This window comes from Amaranthus tricolor, chromosome 16 (assembly GCF_026212465.1).
Source record: "Amaranthus tricolor cultivar Red isolate AtriRed21 chromosome 16, ASM2621246v1, whole genome shotgun sequence".
In the NCBI taxonomy this organism is placed as follows: domain Eukaryota; kingdom Viridiplantae; phylum Streptophyta; class Magnoliopsida; order Caryophyllales; family Amaranthaceae; genus Amaranthus; species Amaranthus tricolor.
Window position 1 is genome coordinate 3,218,709 of NC_080062.1, and position 17,620 is coordinate 3,236,328.

A 17,620-nucleotide genomic window follows, 5' to 3' on the forward strand; every position below is an offset into this window, starting at 1 on the left:
GATTTATCAAATGTTAGTAAAATACTTGGAATTTGATATTAATATGTTCCTCTTTTTGTGTAAGAGATTGCAATAGCCCATCTTTATACACGTATAATAAGAAAATGACGGTGACAAGTAAATTGTGTGCATAAAATTTAATAGTAAGTGAGAAATGAGTAAAGCTATGAGGACTACAATTTGAGAAAGTAATGAGACCATTACAAAAAATGAAAATATAGCACATGTAAGAGAATAAACTAAAATGAAAAGTAATGCAATCTCTTAAGACAAGTATTGATTAATCGGGTTGCAACTTAAAAGCATTGTGAAATGTTTATGGATTAGAGATTATTTAGCTTGTCTATGGGGTTCCATCCCATGTTAGGCTAGCAATACAACAAAGTTTAGAAGGTGTGGTTACGATTCTAGTGTTATAGATTTGAATTCGACAATAATGAATCTCCTCGAAAGGGAGGATGACTATTAGGGTGTCAAGGAAGAGGAGATGGGGGATGTCACCTTAGAATAATTTGGATAGAGTATATAACATAGCATGGAGTTTGAATCATTAGCTTAAGCTTTTGGTTGAGGTGATTCCTTGACAGATTCAGTTTTGAAGGTTGACACGTTTCGTTGGATTTTGTTAGTAATAGGCATTGTGTAAATGCGATATTTCGTTCAAAAAGGTGGACTCACATGTTCATTTAGCTATTCGCCATTTCTTGAAGTTCAATGTACTTTGGGGTTTCAGCAGATGCTTGATGCCATTGCTTTGGCAGGTCTAAGACTTGCGGGTGCACCGGCTGTGCTATTTTGGTGGAGTAAAATATGCTAACGCACGATTTTCATAAAATTTATGGATGTTACCGACATAATCGACTCAACATAAGTGATGTTTAATTTGATCATGAGGCCTCGTGGGGGCGTGTGAGAGAATATAATATATGTCGGGGCCTCAACCTTCAACTCAAGCTTTTGGTTAAATTTGTTTCTTGACACAAAACAATCTATAATGAGCCAAATGGTGCAAACTTAGTAAATCTTACACTCAGAAAGAACAGGATACAGAATATCAGATGTATATACATATACATAAAGATTTGAAGTATGAACCCTAATATTACATAATTTAAGATCAATCTCAAACAAAAAATTCAATAATGAATCTAAAACACACAACAAATTATGTTAGAAAACTGTTTTTTCAGGCTATCTACCTTCCTCCCCACCAGACAAAGATAACAAAGAAACTGAACCAGCTTCAATATCCATATATGAAGCAGTAGGAGGATATGAATGTACAAAATCCTCGAATTCTCCGGTACCACCACCGTTTCTTCGACTGCTTTGGCTGCTCCTTTTCCCACTATAACCACCCAGAAGGCCCAATTCTGCCGGCAATGTAGCCTCCCCGTCTAAATACCTCACGACCTGCCTCATCGAGGGTCGGGAATCAGGGGCCTCAGTTGAGCACATTAGGCTCAATTTCAAAACTATCCCTGCTTCTATCTCATTGTAATCTCCATTCAATTTAGGGTCCATAACATCAAACAAAGCACCCTCTTTCCATCTATCCCACACCCAATCAAGCAAGAATAGTTCTTCGGGCGATGCCTTGGGTTCGATAGGCCTCCTCCCACAAGCCATTTCCAACATCAAAGCGCCAAAAGCGAACACATCGGAGCTTGATGTAGGCTTCCCTGTTCGTGTTAGCTCGGGTGCTAAATACCCTAGTGTTCCTACGACCCTAGTCGTACTGGGGTTAGACCCATGTTCATATAGCTTAGCTAACCCAAAATCACCTAATCTACCATTATAATCTCCATCAAGTAACACATTTCCTGCCTTAACATCTCGATGTATAACAGTTTGCTCCCACCCTTCGTGTAGATAAAGCAATCCCGAAGCAACCCCTTTGATGATATTAAATCTTTGATCCCAACTCAAAATCATTATAGGTTTATCAAACAAATACTTATCTAAACTACCATTGGGCATATAATCATAAACAAGTATCAAGTCTCCCTTACGCCGACACCACCCTAGCAATTGCACCAAATTCCGGTGGCGCAACCGGCCTATACTAGCAATTTCAGCCACAAATTCTTGCAACCCTTGTTTGGATTCATGGGAAATTCTCTTAACAGCAACTTCAGTTTTGGAATTTGGGAGAGTTCCTTTGTAAACCCTCCCAAACCCACCAAACCCAATTAGTTGTTTTTCCCTAAAACCCTTAGTAGCTTTCTTAAGCTCATGATAAGGAAATCTATGAGGACCCACATCAAGTTCCCATGAATCAATAACATCCCTATTCTTATACAACCAAACAAGATAAACAATCAATCCTACTATAACAAAAAATGCAATCAAAGATCCAATTGAAGACCCAAAAATCAACCCAAAATTTGCCCTTGTAGGTTTAGGGAGAGTAGGCAAAGATGCCAAATCAAGTGGGGTAGCTTGACCATTCACCTTAAAACTCCAACCCATGATATAATGTGAACTAGCTAGTAAACCAGTAGACCCAGAAAACCCAACATACATAAACTCATCCAAATATGGTGAAAGGTCTACATCATAAGATAATATACTATTTTTAGGTTTTTCAGATGAAATTGAAAGACTAACATTAATTTGATGTGTATTAGAATCATAATCAATCCAACATAAGATAGTTTTACCACTTTTCATTGTAATATTCTGAGCTATTGAATTCCCATCAACAAAATAAGCTGCAGGAACAGAAGCATTAGAGATCATACTGTTTATATTAATACCCACATGATTATCATTGATATCTTTGAATTCAAAATCCTGAACTTCATCAAATTCAACAGCAAAAATGTGATTAGTGAGATTCCCATTATCAGATGAATTGAGAAGGCCAAGATATTGACTTGGTAGGGCCCCAGGGAGGTCTTTACTTGGGGAAAATGTAAAGGCAAATCCATGCCCACCTAAGGTTTGAAACTGAGGAACAAGTGCAAAAGCAAAAACAGTTGAAAAGGATAAAGCTTTTCCAGTTTTTGAGGTTTTAAGTTTTAATGGCGGAGGGTAAAAGGCATGACCCAGAAGTCTAGATGTATCATTGGTTAATTGTAGGATGCCATTGTCAAGAATCTTGGAAATCCCGTTAAGGGTAATGTTGTTACTAGCATGTTTGAATCCATTGAAGAAAAGTTCTTGGGTTTTTGATAGATTTGGGTATAGGATGATGAGAATAACCCAGAAAAGTTTGAAACTTGAAGAGATTGAAACACTTTTTTCTTGAGATGAAGTCATTTTGGATTGAGCATAGCTTAGTGGGTATTGGGTAATTTCGGAAGTAGATTTTGGTAGTTGGATTTGTAAGGGGAGGATAGAGAGAAAGAGAGGAAATGAGTATAATTTATGCCTATATCACTATATCTATAATTCCATACGGTATGGTCATAAAAGAGAATCCAAAGAGAAATTATGAATCAGTTTTATCCAAAAATAATTTCTCACACCAGTATAATAGAGAATAAAGTAATTTTATTAAAATATACTTCCTTTGATATTTATTAGTTACTACTTTTAATAACATCTTATAAAGAGAAATGTCATTATATGTAAGAAATAATAAAAACTATAAGAAGTTAAGCATAAGATATTGAACTTAAATCATTAGTTTAAATTTTTGTTTGAGTTGATTCCTTGATCTCTGATGTCATATTAAGAAATTCATATCAAGAAACCAATTCAACCAAAAGCTTAAACTCATAATTAAAGTCCCAAAATATTTTATATACTTTAATAGGTTTTACATGGAAAAATTCACTAAAAGCCCATAAAAAAGGGGGACATTCTAGGTGCTAAAGAGTGAAGGTAGGAGTGTACAGTTGACAGGAGCAAAACCACTAGCAGACGCCAGACAGTAGTAGAGAAGAATAAGATGGACATTCCAACCTTCAAAAAGTTGGTTCTTTCTTTTGTTAAGGAGCCACTTATTTTTGTGCCTGTCACAGTCACACATTAATGCTTAGTAAATGAGACCTTCCATAAGTATAGCCGTATAGGAATGCTCAACAAATATAATTCTTTATCCATTTTAAGATACAAATACTTTCAAAATATTTGGCAAATATTTAATATTTGGTTGCTAATAGTTGATTATAGTGGCTAATTTAACTAGCTGATTTATTATTTGGTTTGATCAGCTGATTTTGAATCCGCTGCTATAAGTAGCTTGTTCAAAAACAACTTATTCGTCTCAATAAGCTATTTTAACCAGCTAATTCAGCAAATACTACTATTAGCTGGTTTGACCACTCAACGCTTTATTTATATCAAAATAAGTTAAATTGCTCAATAAGCTAATTTGCCAAATACCCCCTCTTTAAGGATGATTATGACTCGAGTTTATTGATTCTATTGAACGTTCTCAAATTCATTTAATTTTTTCATATGAAGTAGATTTACGTTTATATTTATATTTGAATAAATAAATGAATTTGAATATAAATTCTTGAGAATTTAATCCGACCTAGATCCTTTCTAGACCTTAAGCCACCCAAAACTCAATTGATGACACAACCCATAATCTATTGTAGACTCATGTTAGACTTATTTTATAATTATTTTTATCCACTTTAGATTTACCCTCAATTTATAAACTTATTTAAACTTAATTAGACTTTAGGATGTGGAAATAATAATAAAGTATGAATCACTAGATTAAAAACAATTTTAGGCCAATTTTTTCAGACCATAAGGATTTAAGTTTAGAACAGGATTATTTGACCTACTTGAAAAAAATTTTATCTGTTACTACAACGATAAATATGAAAATTTGAGTCATCAAATCTCATTTAAGCGAAAACCTACTTGCCATAATATATAATGAATTAATGTTGTATCCAAAACTACTCTTATGATGGAATTACTTCTTCATTTTATCCAAATTAGTGATTAAAATTTTTTATATTTTCTTAATTAATTTAGAGCCCTCTAAATTATTATAAAATAGCTTATTTACTCTTTCTAATATTTTCCTTTTTGTACCCTATAATTATCTTTTTAACTATTAGATCGTCCAAAGATTTATGAAAACTATTTTAACCCATTAAAAATAATGCGACTAAATAGTCTATTGATTCATATTAATAGTGGAGGATGATCATGAAGGCATATATTTATTTATATAAGTCGATTAACTAGTTGATTCATTGGTTTCATCGTTGACTTACAACCATAATGGCCCATTATTAAAAATGTATCTTTGACTTACAATTATATCGCCTCATTATACTTTCTCTGTTTTGAAATGATTATGTGCATTTGGTCAATAAATATATAAATTTATAAATAATTATATGATCACGAAAGTTGACCAATTAATTTCTTGTATATTAGGAAATGAGAGTCATACACACAAATTTTGGTCAATAATCGTTGCCTTTGTTTAAACTTTTAAAAGTTTTCTTATCTTTTTTTATTTACATTTTTCTATATATGATGAATTTTATTTGCATTTAGCAGGTTAATTCTCATAAATTTTGATAATCAAAATATAGAAATCTCTAACTTTTTTTATTCCAACCCAAAAAATAAGCTAGAGAATAAATTTATTTTTTTAGTACGTAATGATAAGAATTAAATTTCTATTACAAAAATAAAATAAAAAAAAATTTCTCAACTACTATGATAATTTGACTTGTGTTATTTAATAATTAAAACTTCAAAGTAATAATTATTCCATACACGTTAATTTAATCTACATACTAAAATTAATTAAGTTACTCATTTTCAATTATTGAAGACAAAATTTTAAAGCTTAAACTCAGCATGCAGATAAAGGTTTGTACACCATATTAAAAGCCAAAAACTCATGGTCTAGATATAAAATTTTCGAATATTTTATATACACTATTATGCTTTCTCACATAAAAGTATTTCAAAGTCTTTTAAATTTGGATCACATTGACTTCTGATATTATAGTAAAGAATCACATCAACTAAGAATTTAATAATTAAATTGATAAATAAAATTCAAAATATTTAATAATTAAATTGATAAATAAAATTCAAAATATATTATATACTGTATGTATTGATGGAATATACTCTATGTTTTAATTTGAAATTTGTACTCCATCAATAAAGTATAGTTAATCATTATTAAGAATGATGTGAATATAAGACACACATTAATAAAATGATTCATCTCACATTATCATAGTATTCTACTTCTATTTGATTAATTAGCTTATAATATGCATAAAGAATTATTATTGTGATTTTTTAAGAAAAGCAACGAGATTGCTTGTCTCTATGTCACCTCAATTATTTGACCATTTTTCTAGCATCCCTCGCCTTACACTTGCGTCGTTTTCACTTATTAAAGCATTTCTTATTATTTTATCTGATTTACGAGTTTTGCTATATTATTATTTTTAAAAATTTTGCTATAATTTTATTTTTATTATAATTTATATATTTTTTAATTTTTATTTATGTATTAATATAATTTTTCATTCCATCACTTATTTTATTTCTTTTATTTTTCGAACAAATTACAATTATTACCTTAATTTGCACAAGTTTTGTACTTATATAAATAGAAAAAACTATGGAACAAAGCAAGTATTTTTTTAACTTAGCTACATTTAATAACTGGGTAAACTACCTATTACTAATAAAACCAAAAAAAATGAAATCTAACTCACCAATAACAAATACTCCTTTATATTTTATAATTAGATCATCATCTAACCCAAATTATCAACATTTATGTACATTTAAATAACATGAATGATTATGGTCTAGCGTTTTAATTAAGCAATAAGAACCCACTTTATTTAGCTTCATAGTAAAGGTAGGGTTTCTCTTTTTTTTTTGGTGTGTGTTTTTAAGAGCACTATAGAATTATTAGTCAAAGTTTTATATTAGATGTATGATTAACCATTTTACTGTTGTTCTCTTAGTGTATCTTTTAGTGTCCTTAACCTCTTACTTTTCTCGTTTCCTTTTTTTTAGTTTTTTGTTTTCTTTTTATAGTGGGTTCTTCTTTTATTTATTTATAGGTTTTTAAGTTATCTTTCACGTGTATCTACCTCTCTTTATCTTCCTCGAGCCGGAGGGCTCCTTTAGCCGCGCTCTCTTTTATGGGTATGAGTTGCCGCCGTCTTTTCCTCCCCAGACCCTGTCCTTAGTTTTCTATGAGCGGGAGACACTGAGTAAGATGATGATGATACACGATTAAGCATTAAGTACCTATTTTAATCAAATTCATAGTATTTTTAGTTCAAATTCTTACGAAAATTCAATTCTTAACTATATCTATATGTAAGATAGAGTCATGAGATCAAAAGAACAAAAAAATAAAAATAAAAATATTGTTTGTTTATTGTTCATTACAACAAACATATAGTTGTTTATTGTTTTTTGTCCCTTCAAACGTTATGACATTTTATTTTATTTGTTCGCTATTAGTAACAGTAAACAAAGTCATGGTAATTCTTTTTCTCTTATTCGCAGTTAGTAACAACGAAAAAACTAATTTTAGGCTCGGACACAGATATACTTATATTAGAAATTAAAATTTTTCGAAGATTTTTTTTAAAAAGATTTATTTTATTCTGTTTTTCTTCCTAGGTGGCACGAAAACGTACGAATCAGGTAGTCCATTATTTTCTTGCTTAATAAATTTATACTTATCGTTGACTTATTATTATCAATATGAATATCAGCTCATATATTCAACGACTAACAGCACACGTAGATCACTACCACTAGTTTCCACTTTCCACTATAAAAATAATGAATAATCCATTATAAAATCATTACAGTTGACTAATCAATTTCTCTTTTAAAAAGAAATTAGAGATATTCCCACATATTTTGGTCAATAATCGTTGCTTAGCTTGCTTCTTCAAACTCTATACGACATGTATGGATCATGTTTTTATTTTTTTCAAAACTAAAAGTTTATTTGTATAAGACTGTCTCAATATGAAATATGACTAATTATTTAAATAATCATTTAATTTTTTGATTAGTAAATAGTAATCACTTTGAATATTAAGTACAAAATTCTCGTACATAAAATCAAAGTGCTACAAATGTAAATATAAAAAGCAACAAAACAAATTTTATCACACAAGTTTTCATTCAAAACGGTCTCATCACGAGATTTTATTCTACCGGTTTTATATGAGACTATCTCAATTTCAGACATACTCATACAATTAGTTTATTTTTAAATTAGTGAATAGTGATCATTACTTTGGATACTAAGTAAACATATTCTAATTTAAGACGATCTCACTAATTAGACAAAAGTCAAAGTTTTACAAATATAAAAAGCAACAAAACAAATGTTATCATCATTAAATATTAGAAATGCACAAGTTTTCCTTTAAGATGGTTTCACCACGAGATAAGTTTAAATTATAGTCTAAATGAATTAGTTAAAGCATCCATTTTAAATATTAAAATACTCATTTTTTAAATTTAGTCTTTTTGTATAGACCTATCTTATAATGACACGGTCTTAATTAAGATTTACTAAAGTATGTATATACCGTCAACTTTCCTATTGGAGAGGTACCAAGTCATATTGTAGTCACAAATTTTAAAATGAGATGATTTTACGGTGAGACTATTTCTATTTAACTTGCCCAATGTACATTTATTGTCTTAAAGTAATCTCGTATAACAATATACAAATTCTTAAAGGAGACGGTCTTTTAAGTGATTATTTTTTATAGTTCTAGAATTATCACTTATAAACTTATAAACATAATTACTTTCAATATTTTAAAATGATCAATTAGAAAATAAATTAATTATAATATTTTAAAATGATCAATTAGAAAATAAATTAATTATATAAACTCGATTCATAGTAAAGCACTCTCATACACAACTTGCTGGTATTGTGTTTGAGTAAGATGATATTCCTTAGTCCAAAATCTTTAGCCCGTATTTAGCGAAAATTTGAAATACATAAGAGAAAAAATAAAAAAAATTAACAAAATAAACTAAGTTTTAAACTTATTTCAAAGTAAGCGTGAAATTTTTAAACCTGAGGTTTGGGGCTGTTCGCAGTTAGTAACTGCGAACAGCATGCTGCACAAAAACAGGTCAAAATAGCTGTTCGCAGTTACTAACTGCGAACAGTTATTTTGTCTTTTTTGACCTGTTCGCAGTTACTAACTGCGAACAACCCCAAATCTTAGATTTGAAATTTTCATGCTTGCTTTTAGAATAAGTTTAAAATTTTAATTTATTTTATTAATTTTTTTTTTATTTTTTCTCTTATGTATTTCAAATTTTCTATTTTAGCAAAGCTCAGGCCCACGAGGCCTTTGGCAGGCTGTATTAATTTGTTCAAGCAATTTGTTTTGCAGTTTCGGAACAAAAAATCTTGTTGAGAGATTATTTATAATTGGTCCGACTATTATATATTTTATAAAATATTATAAGTAGACATTAAAAAATGATGTAAATAGACATTTAAGATATTGAAAGTAGGCATTAAAGATTCAGAAAGTAAGTATTAAGAATAATATAAGTAGACATTAAGAATACGGTAAGTACGCATTAATCTTTAATGGGTTGGGCTTGAGATAAGTCTCTCAAAGAGACGATAATCTCAAGAGACTAGCTGGTTTCGGAAATAGTGGGTTCAATATGTACTTTGTGAAATAACGGAGTACTATATTTAAACATACAACTACTCTTGTAAGAGACCGTCTTTTAAAGACACGACCTCAAAATAGAAGCTCACATTTATTTTCTCTTTAATTTATATTAATTGGGCTATTTAGCCCATATATCTAATACGTCTCTTAGAGAGTCCATCTCTCACGACAATTTAAGTTAAACATATTATTAGCCTTTTATACGAGTTTCTATTTCCTCAAATATATAAGTTAATAATTTTTTTAAGTTAGTAGAGCAAAATTGAGAAAACTTAAGAGATCAATATCACATATTGATGCTATTAATGCTTGATTTCTTAGTCTTTTTCATCAAATTTACTCATTTATTATTTTTAGTTAAAATTTATATCTTTAAATATTTTTGCTATAGAATGTGCTTCATGCATTATTCTCCTAGTAACTTAACAAATACAAACACAATAAAAATTGTTACCAAACTTAGCTTTCTAATTAATTTTCTCCTTGTAAAGGTTTGATGGTGTTGTTGCCTTTTGTTTTGCCCTATTTAGTTTCTATCAACAATTACATTCATCATTTTCTTTTATTTATTTTTAATTTCAAGAATTTATTTTGAGGTGTGGAAATATTGTCATTTGTGTGGTTAGTGTTTAGAGGATAATAATTGTGGTTCATATAGCTTGTCTTGTGGTAGTTAGCTTGAAGTAATGTGTGGTATGTATTAGATTTTTAGTTACATTACAAGATAATGAAATCACTTTTAATATAATTATTGTTTTTTTGTTTTTTTTTTTCTAAGCCAACATGTATTAAAACTTGTATAGGATACATCCTTAGTGTGTCGGTAATGTAATTACTTGTTTTGTCTCCCAATTTTTAGCTTATTAGTGAGCAAATAAAATTAGAGATGTGTCTTATATTAATTCAGATCAAGTTAATTTCATTTCATATGTATGTGTAAATATATTGATTGATTTTTATATACGGGTTATTTTAGATTGACCCAGGTGATATTCAATTTTGGTTGAAGTGATTATTTTCGAAATTCTTTAAAAAGATAAGTATATAAAAATATCCCAAAAAAATGTGATTACTTTTGAAATTCTTTAAAACATTAGTGTAGTGCAATTTTTTAGGGTTTTAGGTGAAAAAAGTATGACAATCCATGGTGTATATAAATCAAGAAAAATATAACATTTTTTGTCATAAGAATAATACTAAATTATATATGATGTACATAAATCATAAATGTCATCATTTGCAATAAAAGATAGTTTTTCTCTTTCTTTTGTTTTGTGCGAGCTTTTATTCGTCGCACTTTTTAAGTAGCACTCAAAATCGACAATAAATTTTTCTATTATATTCCTTATTTACATGTAATATTTTTCAAAAAAAATTACCCACAATGTAACACAATAACACTAAGACTACTTTATTTAGAATAAGGCCTAAAAAATAGACATGAAAAAAAATAGACAAGATAATAAAGAGAAAAGGGTATTTAAGAAAACCCAAATAATCCATTTTACAAATTGAAGGACAAGATGGTGAATGCTAAGACAAATTACATGAAAATAATCACTAACAAACCATAAAACGATGTATGATGGAATAATAATAATTATTATTATTATAATCTTTCCATTTCATAAAGGCAAACTTAAAATTGTTCCCCTTTTCTCATTAATTAAACTAATTAACAACACAACAAATAGAAACAAAAAACAGCCTAGAAAGTGTATGTGCAGCTCCCATCATCACTCCTTGCAGTTGGGTCGAAATTTGCTGCATTTGGGTCAGTACAACCTTCAGGAACTGGTATTTTACCTTGTTGAGCAGCTGCTTGGCCACCTGATTGCATCAAAAACAATATTTCTTTTTAGAAATTTATAGTACTACATAATATATTTGGGAAATTCCACGTGGTAACTCCGAAATTTTGACTTTTTTACTTGGACAAATAACTTTTTTAAATCCGCGTGGTGACTATAAACTTCTAGCTTATCCATTTGGTGGAAAAAAAGTTATGGTTTCTGTTAAATTTACGTTATTATTATTCATCATAACGACTTTTTTTTTCATAAAAACAAACATCTCGATCACCCTTAAGAGAGACACTTTTTTGAAAATCTGTTCGAAATGAGTACTTAATTTAACATTTTGTCTACCACGAAGTGATAAAGTTAAAATCTCATGATCACCATACGAATTAAAAGAATGTTCGTCTACCATTTAGAATAGTCGAAAATTTAGAATTACGACATGAAATTTCCCTATATATCTTTACCTTGTTTTTGCTGTATATTCTTAAGAGAGCAAACCTCAAAGTTAGGACACTTAACCGAAGAAACTTCCACTTTCAATGGCATCTTTGTTAGCATCACCAAGAGCAGCTTCGCTTAAGTACTTGTCAGCAAGTTGGACTCTCTTCACATTCTCTTGTTCTTGCACCAACATGTTTCCGTACTCCATCAACTTCTCAATGGTCATCTTTGGTTGCTCAAAGGTTGGTGGTCCTTCCCTTGAGTTGACGAGCTTCTTTCCAATTGCTTCAATTCCTACTCCGGACACCCACTTTCTTACTTCATCGTCGTATACACGTGCCCTCAAGGCGCCGAAAAAGTCTACATTTTTAAACCATCACCTATGTTATAACACTAGTTTTATTCAATATGATATCAGAGCAATAAAATTTATACTTCTATTTCACTACTAAGTTTTTATTTACTTTTTAGCACTATTTATCAATCAATCTTAATGTATATTTTGTTAATAAGGACTAAATTAGTATATTCACAAGTTTGCAAACTAAAAGATCGAAACACATGTATTAGACTGTTAGTCATACCAATGGATTGGCCAGGAAAAGAGTCAACAAGCTTGACAATGTGCTCCTTAGGGACGTTGTCAGTCCTGAAGATACCGGTGCAGACACCAATACGGTCCTCACGGGTTGGAGCCCAGTAGAATTTCTCCATACGACCATCACGAATAAGGGGAGCGTACAAGGTGGAGAAATCGTTACCGGTGACAATGATGGGGACACGGGCATTCTCTTGCTTGTTGTACATACCCGGAAGTTGGACGTTGGTTGGGTTGTCAGCGATGTTCATGAGGGTGGCGTTAACCATTTGGTTGTTAACGGTGTATTGGGTGGTTCCACCAAGACGTCCAGCACCAGCGTCGAGATCGTTGATGAAGAGTGCACACATTTTACCCTTGGCAATGATGTCTGCAGCCTCTCTATACCTTTGCCTAATCAATTTAGCAGGCTCTCCGGCATTTCCACTTTCTAATTCTCCAGCACTCATCATGATTGGGCTGTTAAACAAAGTTATTAGAGTAATTTTATAAGATTAGCATCACAAATTAAAGGAATTAATGAAAGGAGTTTATTAAGGACTTACTTAATTCCCATCTTGGCAAACACAAGCTCACATTGGAAGGATTTTCCTTGACCTTTTCCTCCCCAAATGCCCAAGATAAGTGGAACCTAATCACAACATCCATGAAAATTAACATATTATTATTAACTCAACTTGGAGTAAAAACTCACAATAAGTCGTTGAATCCCTATTTATTTCACATTCATTTTTGCAAATTTAGGCCTAAAATCAAGTAATAGAATTGTTATTCCTCTTAGATTGTTTTATTTTCTCTTTTCAATTGTTCTACCCTTTTTCTTTATTTTCTTTTTTGGAAATACACTTTACCAATTACCACCATATTTTAATCTCATTCACACATTTATACCCTCTTTTAATAACAAATCTCTCCCTTCATCAAATACTAAATTTATTACGCTAAAAGTCTAAAATAACGTCCTATACTTTCCTTAAAACCACACCAAACCAATTTGATGTTATCACAATGGGACATAGTAGTATAAAAGACACCTTTAACGTTTAGAGCACTGTGCAGTCGGACACTTTACACATGAAAGCAGTTCTTGTACATTGCCCTGTAACGAAAATTAGTAAATGTATACCTTGATGTTGGGCAAGTTCAAGAAGTTCTTGGTAATGTGAACAACAAGCTTGTCCATGAAAGCAGGAGCAATGTAGAAATCACCCAACATGTTGTCCAAGTTGTACCTAAACACAATTCACAAACCCATAAATCATTTACTTGAAATTAGTCTAACCTAAACTACCAACATACACACATAATAGTATATTATTAGAATCGTCAAGAAACCAACTCAATCTAAAGCTTAAGCTGATGATAGAGGCTTCAGGATATATTTTGTACTCTAACACACTCACAGAAAGCCCTTTGAGCTAGAAGTGTAAATTCAGTTCAAACTCTCCTCATATCTAACGCTGAACATTCCACTTTAAATGAGGGGTGATTGAGATTTAAGCCCATGACCTCTTATCATGCTGACTTCTGATAACATGTTAAGAAATCAACTCAGCCAAAAGCTTAAACTGATGGTTGATACCCTAGAATATGTTATGTACGCTTACAAGAATGAGTAAAAGTTAATGACATACTTTTTAAGTCCAGAACTTTCATATTCCCAGCTAGACTGAACAACAACATGAGTACCCATATCGGCCGGTGCTTGGAAGAGCGAGTCGACAGCACCCTTACCACGACGAATGTCGAGCTGATCGTCAGACTGATCGGTGGCCAAATGAGCCCATCTGTCCTTGCTGGTTTGCTTTTGCTCGTCGTAGTCAGCAGCTTTGATAGTCATGGAAGAAGCCCTGGAGCTGCTTGGGAATCTCACATTGTTGTGCTTCTTTAAGCTGCACCCCATGAATGCTGATGTTGGGACTGTTGCTCCTACATTTGAGCCATTCAAGCTCAACTGCACATACATCACACAAATTCACTTAGTTGGGCTACTTTCAATGGGCTTTTAACATTTTTTTGTCACCATTTGGGGTTATTTTTTGAGATTCTTTATCCGTTTTGTTTTACCCGTTACACAAGGGCACATACATCAAACAATTAGACTTAGTTGGGGTACTTTTAATTTGAATGGGCTTTTAACATTTTTTGTCATCAATTAGTGTTAATTTTTGAAATACTTCCTCTATTCAGTTTTATTGTTACACAAGGGCTTTGCACAATAATTAAGAAATGAGTATTTTTGTGTCAAAAAGACCATTATAATTCCTCAAAAGATAAGTGTAAAAGTTAATGAGGATTATGAGGTATGGGGTAGGAAAAAAAGAAAGCCAAAATAGATATTTATATATTTACTTTTTCAAAAATAGAACTTAATAAGTAATTTGAAACGGTTAAATAAGAAAAGTATAACAAGTATGTATGATGAAACGAAAACAAATATTGTCCTATATAATATTCTAATATGCAACATTATTATGGGTGACCATTGATTTTGCATGTACTAGTCCAACTCCATTGTCATTATTGTGTACTGAAATGTTTTTAATCAAATAAGATAAGTTTGAATTCTCTCCTTTTATTTATTGGTATTTTCTTGAATAGTCATCACTTAATTGATAATTTAATTTGTAAATAATCCTATATTTCAAAACTCTTTTATCTGAAATAATGTCAAACTAATTTTATCTTTTGGAATATAATCATATAATAAATCTATAAGTATTTTTCTAAAATAAATTATATGTCTTTATAAATATAATCCATTTTGGATATTTTCACCTTGTTTGCTATAATCCAACAATTAGACTTAGCGTGATAGTATGTATTATATATTTTGGACTTTTAACTACCAACTTAATCTTTTAATTGAGTTAATTCTATCGATATGGTATCAGAGTGAACATGACAAAAAGTTATGAATTTTAACTTTATCTACCAGTCATTTTAAATAGAAAAATTTTCACTATCTATGTGAATAACATGAGTACGTTGTATTCGCACTATTAACTCAAAAGACTCTTGTAAAAAGGAGTGTGATAAATTATACTCCCTCCTATTCAGCTCATGTGTCCCATTTACTTTTATGGTCAAGTCACCTTAATTATCCCATTTCTATTTTTGATATGGATTTTTGACTTTTATGCCCTTATTAACTTTATCCTATTTTCAATTATACCCTCCATTACCCATACTAATTTTCCTTCCTTACATTAAAAAACCCATAATACCACTCTCTTTTCTACCTTTAGGGTCCCACTTTTGACTCTCCTTAAAATCCGTGAAAAGTCAAATGGAACCACTAAGGTGAATAAGAGGGAGTATAAGATAATTATTAGAGTTATTTTTGAAATAATAATATAGTGTTATTTGGGATATTATATGATATAACTCAACAAATATGCACTTCTCTTACATAAACAATTTCAAATTTATGACCTTGAAGAGATTGCTAAGTTGTAAAACAGGGTTCATGATAAAAAAGGTTCTTATCTATTCTACTAAAATATATCTTTCCTTTTACAATATATGGCACAAGTTCACCCACATATGCACTAGTAATGTTGTTATGTATCTAATATCTATCCTTATGGTCCACTTTAATTTAGTAATTCTATATAGTTTTATCTTCAATTTACAAAATATTTTTGTTATGAATCATTTCTTGTTGGTTTAATGATTAGACTAAGAGTTTTAACTTTTTTTAAAATTTTTGGATAATAATAAATACTAAAATATCTCATTCAATCATATAAATTTCTTAATTATGTTATTAAATTCAATAAAAACAACCCTATTATTATAACAATAATATTATCAAGGTTATATATATAAATAACCCTCAAATTAATTAAAAAAAAAAACTTTGGTGAAAGTTATTTAGTTGCATTATGATTAAACAAGTTTGTATTTCTTGTTTAACTTAAATATTAGGGCTAACCAAAAGTATAAACCAAGCCTAAAAGTTTGGATGTTGATGAAGTTTGGAAATTATAAAATCAAAAACATGAATAAACCCTATATTCCTTTCTTAATTATTCATGTTTATTTATTCCTAGAAAATGAACAAGATGACAATCTAAATCTTAGAGTATGCATGTCCTAAGTTATAAAAGATATAATCCTAATATATACTAAAATTTTATCTCTTTATTCCTTTAATTAATTAAACTGGACACAAGTTATCATAAAAGACTAAAGAGTCGTAGTCAACATTTGAATTGTATAAATGAAATCAAACAACAAAAACATGTGAAAACAATTTCATTAACGAAAATGTTACAAACTCAACAGACGACTAAAAAAAGTAAGGGTACAGATTCAAAGGGACAGATCGAGTAATAAGCACTTACAAGTGCCTTGTTGGCAGCTCCAAGGGTTGAGATAGCAGTAGCCATTTCAATCCAACGGTAGAGATCCAAACAACGCTAAAGAGTAAGTGAAGGGGATTATGTTATGAAAGCTCTTGAGAATTCCTGAGGGAATGTGAGACAAATGAAATGGGAAGACTTATAGCAAGTTATGATATTGTGTTTTTTTTTTTGAAGATTGGATTTTCAATCCTTGCCACAAATTCAAGATTACACTACCGCCATGTGGCGATATTTGATTTGTTCATCACTACATAGCCAAAATTTAGTCCCTTTGAGGCTTAAGGCTAGGAATTCATCTCACTTCTTATTCACTTTAATTTTATCACTACCACCTTCTCTTTTGGTTTTGCCTATTTTCTCATTCATTTCTTGTCCACAAATCTTATATTTCACATCCATATGATTAATTAGTCATGTGTAAAACACAATTCAAAACAATTTCAGTGTGAGTTGTATAACTCAACTAATACAATTATTAAATATTAGTATAAAAACTTGTGCAATTTACGAAACTATGAGTATGAAATATATAAATATCAAATCTTATTTAGCTTTAATTATTAAATAATTAAAATTTAAATTAGGTAAATATTACTATGTAATCAACTATTATTCACTAAAATAATTTAATTTGTGAAGACTCCATAAGAATGAATTTTTGTCATTCTTCAGCATTTTTATTTTGTAATTGGTTTTTTTTTTTTTCCTAATTTATGGGAACTTCTCGATGAATAAGATAACCAATTAGCCACCAAAAAC

At 30.3% G+C, this 17,620-nt stretch overlaps 2 protein-coding genes across 3 annotated transcripts; both read right to left on the bottom strand.

The window, feature by feature from the left end:
- Positions 1–577: 577 nt before the first annotated feature.
- LOC130802943 (L-type lectin-domain containing receptor kinase S.4-like) lies at positions 578–3,459 on the bottom strand. The gene has a single exon (XM_057667071.1). It carries the CDS (start codon positions 3,262–3,264, stop codon positions 1,192–1,194), a length of 2,073 nt encoding a protein of 690 aa, XP_057523054.1. The 5' UTR covers positions 3,265–3,459; the 3' UTR covers positions 578–1,191.
- Positions 3,460–11,233: 7,774 nt separating this feature from the next.
- Positions 11,234–17,158, bottom strand: LOC130802944 (ribulose bisphosphate carboxylase/oxygenase activase, chloroplastic). Of its 2 annotated transcripts, none has more exons than XM_057667072.1 (7): positions 16,841–17,158; positions 14,126–14,445; positions 13,618–13,723; positions 13,037–13,122; positions 12,478–12,950; positions 11,972–12,253; positions 11,234–11,480 (listed from the first exon to the last, which is right to left on the bottom strand). In XM_057667072.1, exons 1-7 carry the CDS (start codon positions 16,883–16,885, stop codon positions 11,359–11,361), a joined length of 1,434 nt encoding a protein of 477 aa, XP_057523055.1. In that variant the 5' UTR covers positions 16,886–17,158; the 3' UTR covers positions 11,234–11,358. The 2 variants fall into 2 exon arrangements, with proteins under 2 accessions (XP_057523055.1, XP_057523056.1); XM_057667073.1 differs by having other exon boundaries at positions 11,342–11,480; positions 11,951–12,253.
- Positions 17,159–17,620: the final 462 nt, after the last annotated feature.

Bases quoted from the DNA above. Each gene is read 5' to 3' on its own strand.
- LOC130802943 (XM_057667071.1), bottom strand. From the start codon at position 3,264: ATGACTTCATCTCAAGAAAAAAGTGTTTCAATCTCTTCAAGTTTCAAA.
- LOC130802944 (XM_057667072.1), bottom strand. From the start codon at position 16,885: ATGGCTACTGCTATCTCAACCCTTGGAGCTGCCAACAAGGCACTT. The intron at 12,951-13,036 runs GTAAGTCCTTAA...TTTGTTTAACAG, and splicing joins TTTGCCAAGATGGGAATTAA to CCCAATCATGATGAGTGCTG. The intron at 12,254-12,477 runs GTATGACTAACA...TTAAAAATGTAG, and splicing joins TTTTCCTGGCCAATCCATTG to ACTTTTTCGGCGCCTTGAGG.